Raw genomic sequence first — 9,588 nt, 5'->3', positions numbered from 1 at the left:
TCTTAGCATCTAACTCCACAAAGTGGATAGGCAGAAACACTTCCAAAGCCCAAGATAAGCCGTAGCGGAGAGCGAGAGCTTCAGCTTCTTTGACCGTGAATTTTCCTGGGAGATTTTGAGCCAATGCAGCCATAACTAGTCCATAATAGTTGCGAATAACAGCTCCAACTCCAACAAAGTTAGAAGATTTTGGAATTGAGGCATCCACGTTGAGCTTGTAGAGATCGCAGCTTGGGGGTACCCATCTTGCTTGGGAGCGGTCCTGTTTGGGGTCAGGATCGCTCAGCAAGCTAACAGAAGATGAGCGTCTGAATTGGGCAGACTGAAACTCAAGAAGAAAATTTGACGTCCACGAAGTAATCTGGTAAGGGTCCTTCTTAATGTTTTCAAAGATCCTTTTATTTCTTGCAGTCCAAATAGACCAGGAGATGCAAAGGAACACAGAGAAGTCTTTTTTATTAAGAGAGGAGTGGACCGAGTGTATGATGTCATCAAAGTTAAGATTATAAAAGCGACTTGAAACTTAGCTTAATGGTAGAGGTCCTCTAAATTTCTTTTGCGAATTTGCAATGGATGAGGATGTGGCCTACTATTTCCCAGGGTCCAGAGCATATATTGCATTTTGGTGATTGAATGATCTTGCGTCTGTAAAGTCCACTGGCAGTGGGTATGGCATTATAATATGCTCGTCAAATAAAAGATTTCACCTTATTGGGAACTGTTTTAGAAAGACATAAAGAAAGAAACAAAATTGTTTATTAATACTCGACACAGACTGACTTCCATATGTATTAGCTAACAACTGAAAAAATTTAAATTTTATTGGGAAGAGATATATTTAGAAACAACTATACTAGAATGCTAAGGATGAACAGATACTAAAAACTTTTTTGTCCCTATTTCTTTTTAAAAAAAATTATAGTAGATTCATTTAAAAAAAACGTAATAAATTATATGAATTTGTCAAGCACAAAATAAAAAGGAAAACAACTAAAGATCAATGCATAATCATTGAATATTTAGAATTGAAGTACCTCGAGTATGCCATAATGTTCTCCACCATAAATGAGTTGAGGAGGGGTCCGATGTGGATGCCTCTTGAGGCCTAAGACTGGCTAATTTGTAACCTGATTTAACTTGGTAGTTTCCGTCAACCGTGTAGTGCCAAATTAATTGGTCACTATTATCCCTTAGACTTAAAGGAATAGCTTGAATTCGTTGGACGTCTAACTCACTGAATAGATGATGAAGCATAGGCGTATTCCAATCTTTATTATCCAAACGTAAGTGGGATACACATAGATTTGACCCTTCAGGTATACAACTAATAGGTCTGAATGTAGGTGAGATTGGTATCCATGGATCTGTTGCGATATTGATACGCATACCATTTCCTATCTTCCATCGGAGACCTTTTTGAAGTAATTCATTTCCCCACATGATGCCACGCCAAACTATGGAATGGTGATGTCCAATTGATGCTGATTTGAGGTTGGTATATGGGAAGTACCTGGATTTGAAGATTTTTGCGAGGAGAGATTGGGGATTGTCCAGAATTCTCCAAGCTTGTTTAGCCAGTAAAGCTTGGTTGAAATCTTCGAAGGAACGAAAACCTAATCCACCATCCAGCTTTGATCGGCATATGGATTTCCAATTTTTCCAGTGTACTTTATTTTCTTTAGATGTAAAGTCCTAATAAAACTTAGCCATGGCTGATTCAATATCTTATTTTATAACTTATTTTTTGCTACAAATCTATAAAGCCCAAAATTAAATACCTATTCGAAGCTAAACAGTTGGACAATCACGATGAAATCACCAAAAAAAAAAAAAAAAAAAAAACTCCCATTAAGAAAGACAGTAACTCCCATTAAGAGAGACGCATACTAGGAATTTCCTATAGGAAGACAATAATTTTCATATATGAAGATAATAACTTCCATTAAGGAAGACATTTTCGGTTTGGTTGAAAATTGAAAAAAATAATAATAATAATAGTCCCAAAGAACCAGGAAAGAAAATTGTTTCGGATGTTTTAAATTTTGAAATTTTGAAAACTTGAGCAATCTGTGAACATTGAACTCGGAGATATTATCTTATTGAAATAATAGCCTTTAGATTAAGTTTGCGGTGAAAAATCTGTTGATTTAGAATGTCACTGATATAAATAAGAGTCGTGTACTTAAGTTCAGTTTAGGTTTGGATAAAAGTAAAAAATTATAAACACTATGATACAAATTAGTCTTCCATTTCCTAACTTTGACACTCTCTCAAATATACACTTATTCCACCTATCCAAAAGTAACATAAATTTTATGCCATAAGTTTCATTTTTCACACTAAATTCCAAATTCCAAAAAGAGGCTTACTGGAAAGATAGTATTTATAAAAGAAAATGAGAAAGGCTAGCAATTTGGACTATTGACAAAATAAAGTAAAAGATAGAGCCTATAAATCCTACGTAAAGCCTATATAAAGTATATTCAGTACAGTGTGATTTAAGGCGCAATTAACTTGAAGGAATAAGCAACAATGTAATGTTTCTTTATTGTAAATTTTAATGATGAAGGCAAACAAAGAACCATTTTCTTCTTTTTCTTTATCTAAAAAAATTATTGCACAAAAACATCGATCTTTTTCTTGGTCACGTTAATTGCCGAAGAAGTTATACCTCATACACGACCAAAAGACAAAACCATACCAAAACCCCAAATATACCTCAAGTTTAAAACCAAGGCTACCAAATTGGAATATATCTCATTCAACGCAAACCAGCAAAACCCACGTATCTATATATACTGGTCCAATGTTGATTAAGCATAAAAATCAGAACATTACCAAAGTTCAACAACTTGGATAAATAAATAATTAAAGAAAAACACAAGAAGTTGAAAGAGATGGCTTGGAGGCAACAAAATAGCGGAGTTCCAGCTTTCCGTCCGAACCAAACAAACCGTCCAGTGTTCGAAGATTTCGATCCCAAAATTGATACCAATGAAAACGAAGGAGCTCGCATTGTTGATCTTCATGTCCCGGGTTTGCAATTTTCCAGAAATTATTATAATTGTTGTAAACATGAAGTAGGAAAACCTTTTTTTTTCCAGATTAGAACAGTAATAAGACCAGAGAATCGGAAAACGAAAACCCAATGTCTACGAATAATATGGAGGTCTTACAATTCCGGTAATTCTATACATCACATTAGGACGTACCTTGACAAATTATTTATCCCCCTCAGGTTTTGTCAAGGAGCAAATGAAGATCACGTTCGAGCGCGGAAACAGCATTCGAGTCCAAGGGCAGCGAGCCCTATCGAACAACAAGTGGAGTCGGTTCAACCAAGTCATTCCCGTCCCAACAAACTGCGAGGCCAACAAAATCCACGCCAAATACATCCTCGGAGTCCTCACTATCACAATGCCAAAGACTATTGTCCCTCCTCCTTCCACAGCTGAGAAAACAACCCGACAGAACATTAGTCACAACACTCCTCCCACAAAACCCGCCGAGACCAAAGCCACTCCTCCGCCGCCAGTCTCTGGGCCCACCCAGAAATCCATGGAAGCAGTTGCGCAAAGGGCAACAAAAGGAAACGAGGAGCAAAAGGCCGAGAAGAATCCGGGTCGTTCTCCTCCGAGCCCTCAGAAGAGGATCGCTGAGCCGAAAGAACGAAAGGCATCGAGCGAGCCCAAGGCCGAGAAGGGCTGGGAAGTAACCTCTCCGAGCCAAAGTCATTCGGAAATAAAGAGCGCCGATGAGATGAAGAAGAAACCAGAAAATATCATTCTAGATAAGCCAAAGGAAAGTACCGATAAGGGAGAAGAATCAGCTCAAGTTGCTACTGCATCAAAAGTTGTAGACATTGGAAAGAAAGTTATCGGGAAGCTTGCACCACCAAAAGAGAAAAATCAAAACGAAGATGGTGAAGCCATGAACGGGAATAAGCTAGGAATAAAGTACATAGCAGAAAGTGCGAAACAGACAATGGTTGGTGTAGTGAAGAGGCTAAACGACGATGATAGGCAGAGACTGATTAATATCGGCGCTGCAGTTATGGTGCTCGTAGCGCTTGGAGCTTATATCTCCTATGGCAGTTTCGGGTCGTCTTCGCAAAATGAAAACTAGACTTCTTTTCTTTTGGGTGATACCAATAAATTTGTAAAGCCATGTTCACCAAGGTGTAACATGTGTGCGTGTTTTAAATAAATAACAGTTGTATGGTTCTAAAAGCATATAAGATATGAAATTTATAATTGAGACTAGTAATCCACAATTTTCTGTTATTGACAAGACATAAACAGTTCAAAATAATAAAACTTGATTATAAATGACAAGGTAACGGGGAAAAAACACATTAATAAAATCTATACCCAATCCGGTCTGTCTGTAGGCTACAACTTTGTTAAATCTACCAGATGTAGAAAGTACAATAAATCACTTACACTGACAGTTAGGAATTTAAATTAAAAAAATATATATATGAAACTAATCTACAACTATCAAATCGCCAAGGAATAGATATATAGAAAAGAAAATTAGCGTACATATAAGAACTTTTAAACAATTTTGCTATTCATTCGAGGAGAAAACTCAAGTATATAACTTAGTAAGTCCCTCGCGATGAATCGAACTCCGGATCTCATGGGTAACTATTCAAGAAATCAGAATTTAAGGAGACTCATCGGAAACATAATCTCCGTTGAACCCATTACTGGTATCCTCATCATCAACAACAGATTTACTCTTATGTTGAAACGATTTATTAGAAGATTTCAAAGGCTTCCTAACCTTCTCTGCCTGCAACTCCATCCCCTTTTCCGAAGGTTTCCTTTTTCTTTTCGAGCGAGCTCCTCCGCCATCCTCTGTCAAATAGTTATCGAGTCAATTTCACGAATTACAAAAGAAAACCCACACAGGTAATATAATGCCAACCCCTTTGGTTTCTTCTTCTCTAGTCCCCATTATTTTTATTTGAATTATTTCCATGCGTTCTAGAGGAATAACTGAATGGTATGTTCAACACCTGAGGTAGTCTGAAAACTACAATACGCTGATCCACATGGTTATGTATATATATATATATATATATATATATATATATATATATATATATATATATATATATATATCATACCTTCAAGTGGGCTTGATGAGTGATTTGTCACTCCATTTGGTTCCCCTTCTTCAGATAGAGGAGACCCAGAGTTATTGCTGTCGACGGGCTTGGAAGAATCGTCGATGTACTTCTCTGGCTTCTCTGGAAAATCGGGCAAAGGGACCGCAGGCAAAAAGCACACTTCATCCTGTGACATATCCGAATCGCTGAAAGCTGAGTCCTTCTCCACCGTGACGATGTCGATTTCAACATCTTCATTGATATCAGATTCTTTCGCCTGTAAAATATAAAATAAAAAAAATAGTTAAGTGGAGAGACCTAAAGTTGAATCAATAGTAAAACAGAGGGCCTAAAAAATGGCTATCGAACCTTTTCACTCTCGAGAATCAGATCAAACTCGTCTTCCCGCTCTACGTACTCCTCATTTTCCTCGAGCTCCTTGAAGTCCGGGGCAAACGCACTCCAGTTCTCGGTGTAGTCTTTGGCCCATATGTAAACCAAACCGGTCAGCGAAACGGAGACGATGATCGGGTGAACGGGATGCCACACTAAATCAATCAACGCTTCCTTTGGCCCTTCAAGGATCTTAACGAGACGACCTGCCCGGTCCCATATGTAAATTTTATGCTCTCCTTTGCTTGCCGAGCCGCCAATCACCCACTCTCCGTCGCCGCTGAAACACGGGGCTTTCCAATGCATCTTCGTGATCGAGTCCTGAAATTCCCGGAAAAGCGTTAAGCACTTAGACCCGACCATCTTCAACTTCTCCACCCCGTCGAGCCCGTCCACCGACTCGTTTATAGCGTCCAGAGCTCTGAGCCCGTCTTTCGGCGGAAGGAGATTTTCGTAAATCCTCAACGTCCTGTCGTTCGAGTTCGTGAGTAGATATTGCCCGTTCCTGCTAAAAACTATGTTCTTGACAACGGCCGCGCCAGAAGAGGGAACCATGGCACGCACTTCGGCGGTCTTGTGATCTATCACGAGTATTTCCCCTTTGGAGTTCCCGACGTAGACTAGATCTCCGTGCTTGTTGAAGCAAGCCGCGGTGGGTGAGAACGAGGGAGCTCCTTCCGAGAACTTGTTCTTCGCCGGAGGAGCAGCGGCCGAATCGCCGGATTCCGGGACGGAGACCGGAAGCCCCGTTGTGGCTCCGGTGGTGAGGTCGACGATCATCGGGGCCGAGGAGAGCGGACACGCCAGACAGAGAGACGGAGCAGAAGAGCCGGGATGAAGGCGGGCCTGCAGTGGCGTCTGCTGTAAATTCGTGCGGCTCAGCCTCGCTCCGCTCACGACGTCCCATAGAGTCAATGACTTATCGGCCGCAGATACGAGAATCTGGTGACCGTACTTTGACCAACACACGCTCGTAATGGCCGCGGTGCAGTCTTCGTCCTTCAGCTCCTTTGCGATACCCCTCGTCTCGAAATCCCATATCACGCAGCTCCCATCAGAGCACCCGGCTGACAAAAAAAAACGGAGCCGAGAATAATGTCTCAGATTTTCACCTAAGATTGAAACCGACCTAATGATATTTTACATTCACCGATAATGCTCCTAACTTTCTCAAATTGGGTGTTGATTAGCCGAGATTTATCTGCCAAATATTTTTTCGGTTTCAAGAAACTAGCTTGTATGGCAATGAATGAATGACTAATTGAGTTCATAGAGGGTCATAAAAAATCAGGACACATTGATACTACAGTGAAAACGAACAGAAAACTCTTGAGATTTTTCACTAAGAACCACAGTCTTACAGTTAGAGACCAGAGACGACCAATGCTACTTTATAAATAAACTCTCACATTTTCAACTACTTCCAAAGACAATATGATAGAGATCGAAAATGAAACAAAAAAAATCCAAATCAGCTTCTGAGACACGAAACAGCAATATGAGCACGAAAAGGGGAGAAGAAAAAGAAGACTTGTGTATAAGGACCGATTAAGGAAACCCCAGAATAGAAAGAGTGAGAGACAAATACCGGCGAGAAGCGAGCCGCGACGATTAAAGGCAATGCACTTCATTACACCGTGTTCCAAGTACTCCTCTATCACCTCTGGAAAATCCCCTTGCAAAGGATCTTTTTTTACCCACACAAAAACCAAGCAAAGGCCATGAATTGCAATAAGAATGAGAACAAGAGGAAGAAAAGCATGAAATTGTTAAGAAAAAATTATAGACAAGGAAGAGAGATGAAAATAATTTAAAAAAAAAAACAAGCTTACCGATTATCGGAGCGTTCATCATCTTGACGGGATTTGTAAGAGAGTCAATTTGTAAAGTGAGAAACAAACGCGAATTTACTGTCAACTTTGCGATGTTTAACGCTGCATTGCAAACACGAAGAAGAAGAAGACTGGGAGCGTAAAACCCTGAATTCTTCGCTTGGGTTTCCCTCGCTCTCTCTCCTCTCTCTCTCTCTCTCTCTCTCTCTCTCTCTCTTCCCGATAGTTAGACTAAAATACGCAAATTGGCGGTCATGGTCCTTTTATTATACTCGTAGATGCATTTAAGCACTTAAACTTTTTTTTTTTTTTTTTGGATCCATGATAATCTCCATTAACTAACGATTTTTCAATACTAAATTCTGAATGAGAAATTTCAATTTTGTAGACTCAAAAGTTATGAAAATATCTCAATTAGACTCACTAGTTCAAAAATATCTAAAATTAAACTTTTGTATCAATTTCGGACAAAAATACCCTTTCAAGCAGTAAAACCATTTTTCATCTCTCATTCTCTCTCATTTCCTCTTGTTTTCATCATTTTCGAGTATCCAATTCGTTCAATCCCATCGAAATGGGTTAGTATGCTCATTCATTCATCTTTTATAGTTATGTTGATATAGTTTGTGTAGAAAAAAAAAGTTGGTTGATTTAGGTCAAAGAACCCGGAATTTAACGTCATTTCTGATGAAATCCGATAGTTTAAGATGAAATTTAAGTACTATTTTCGATGAAATTCAAGCTGAAATTCCGACAGGATCCGACCGGATCTGGCAAGATCTGGCAAGATCTGGCAGGATCTGGCAAGATCCAGAATCTGACAGGATCTAGCAAGATCTGGCAGGATCCGACCGGATCCGACAGGCTGCCAAAAATCCGACCAGATCTGGCGGGATCCGACCGGATCCGACAGGTTGCCAGAAAAATGAAAAAATCCGGTATTTTTTTATTTAATGTATTCATATTCAACCAAAAATTTCCAGAAAATTTGACAACCCTAAAACTTAGTTTTACCTCTAAATCACATATAAATCAACTTAAATAACTACTTATCTTGTATTATATCATCCTACGCAACTAAAACCTTGAAAAAAAACATAAAAAACTAACATTTTTTGACATTTATTGTGGTGGTTGAGTTCTTGAGTTCTTGAGAGATTGAAGATGATGGTGGTTGAAGATGATGGTCGGAGACGGTCGGATTTGTGGATGTGGTGGTCGGATCTCGTCGGATTTTGAGAGGAGAGGGGGGGCGGTTTTTTTTTTTTTTTTTAGAGTGAGAATAAGAAAGAGAGAGGTTTTAATGGGTTGGGGGTATTTTTGTCCGAAATTGGTACAAAAGTCTAATTTTAGATATTTCTGAACTAGTGAGTCTAATTGAGATATTTTCATAACTTTTGAGTCTACAAAATGAAATTTCTCTTCTGAATCATAACTAGGGATGGCGATTTGTCCCGTTACCCGTGTTCCGGCCCGTTACCCAATTTATTCGGGTCGGGTAATACCCGTTCTTTTTGGGTAAACGGGTAATACCCGTTAAGGTTTTAACGGGTTCGAGTACGGGTAACGGAATAGTCATCACATACCCGGGACCCGACCCGTTGTAATGAAGATGACCAAATTTACAATGAAGATGATCCAATTTGCAATGAAGACTTCTTTTGTATTTTTTATTTATTTATTTTGAATTTTAATGTTCTTTATATTGTAGTAGGACTTTGATATTTTTCACCTAAATTTTATATTGTTGATGAATTTTTATTTTATAAACGGGTAAGTGGGTCTAATCGACCCGCTACCCTTTTTTTAAACCGAGTAAACGGGTAACGAGTCCAATATTTTTAACCCGCTTACCCGACGGGTATCCCCGTTACCCGGCCCGTCTCAAAATCCGGGTAACGAGTAAAAAATTTATAGCGGATACGGGTAACGGAATAGGTGTACTCGGCTTTATCCGTACTCGTTGCCATCCCTAATCATAACACTGTCAAACATTGATATTGCGTGATGATCAACATTTTAAAGTTCTCTTTTGCAAAAATAATTGTTTAGTAATACCTTAATAAAGCGATTTCTATAATATGCAAGTCAACGATTTTGGAAAATAGAGCTTGTTTCTAATTTAAAGCAACATATTTATTTGTCGATATTTTAGCGATATCATTTTATTTTAAATTTAGTACGCGAACTAAATTACGTGAAATTTTAAAATTGTAAATTAGCAAATATTTTAAATTTTTTTGTTTA

At 38.8% G+C, this 9,588-nt stretch overlaps 2 protein-coding genes across 2 annotated transcripts; one reads left to right on the top strand and one right to left on the bottom strand.

Moving 5' to 3' along the window:
* The first annotated feature begins 2,807 nt into the window (after nt 1-2,807).
* Nucleotides 2,808-4,273, top strand: RTM2 (HSP20-like chaperones superfamily protein). Its single transcript, XM_089602941.1, has 2 exons — nt 2,808-3,036; nt 3,239-4,273. The coding sequence occupies exons 1-2, from the start codon at nt 2,898-2,900 to the stop codon at nt 4,123-4,125; spliced, it is 1,026 nt and encodes a 341-aa protein (XP_089459067.1). The 5' UTR covers nt 2,808-2,897; the 3' UTR covers nt 4,126-4,273.
* Nucleotides 4,274-4,336: 63 nt separating this feature from the next.
* On the bottom strand, nt 4,337-7,574 carry LOC149378779 (Transducin/WD40 repeat-like superfamily protein). Its single transcript, XM_089602939.1, has 5 exons — nt 7,342-7,574; nt 7,098-7,196; nt 5,486-6,576; nt 5,135-5,393; nt 4,337-4,862 (listed from the first exon to the last, which is right to left on the bottom strand). The coding sequence occupies exons 1-5, from the start codon at nt 7,361-7,363 to the stop codon at nt 4,669-4,671; spliced, it is 1,665 nt and encodes a 554-aa protein (XP_089459065.1). The 5' UTR covers nt 7,364-7,574; the 3' UTR covers nt 4,337-4,668.
* Between the last annotated feature and the right edge of the window lie 2,014 nt (nt 7,575-9,588).

Source organism: Urtica dioica, chromosome 12 (assembly GCF_054948205.1).
Source record: "Urtica dioica subsp. dioica isolate 48M chromosome 12, U.dioica_male_clone48M_v1_H2, whole genome shotgun sequence".
Taxonomy (NCBI): domain Eukaryota; kingdom Viridiplantae; phylum Streptophyta; class Magnoliopsida; order Rosales; family Urticaceae; genus Urtica; species Urtica dioica.
This window is presented reverse-complemented; position numbering and strand designations above follow the sequence as displayed.

Excerpts from the sequence above, each read along its gene's own strand:
- LOC149378779 (XM_089602939.1), bottom strand. The coding sequence starts at position 7,363 with ATGATGAACGCTCCGATAATCG. Across the intron at positions 5,394-5,485 it reads TGATTCTCGAGAGTGAAAAG|GCGAAAGAATCTGATATCAA; the intron begins GTTCGATAGCCA and ends TATATTTTACAG. Across the intron at positions 4,863-5,134 it reads CTCATCAAGCCCACTTGAAG|AGGATGGCGGAGGAGCTCGC; the intron begins GTATGATATATA and ends ACTATTTGACAG.
- RTM2 (XM_089602941.1), top strand. The coding sequence starts at position 2,898 with ATGGCTTGGAGGCAACAAAATAGCGGAGTTCCAGCTTTCCGTCCGAAC. Across the intron at positions 3,037-3,238 it reads TGTTGATCTTCATGTCCCGG|GTTTTGTCAAGGAGCAAATG; the intron begins GTTTGCAATTTT and ends TATCCCCCTCAG.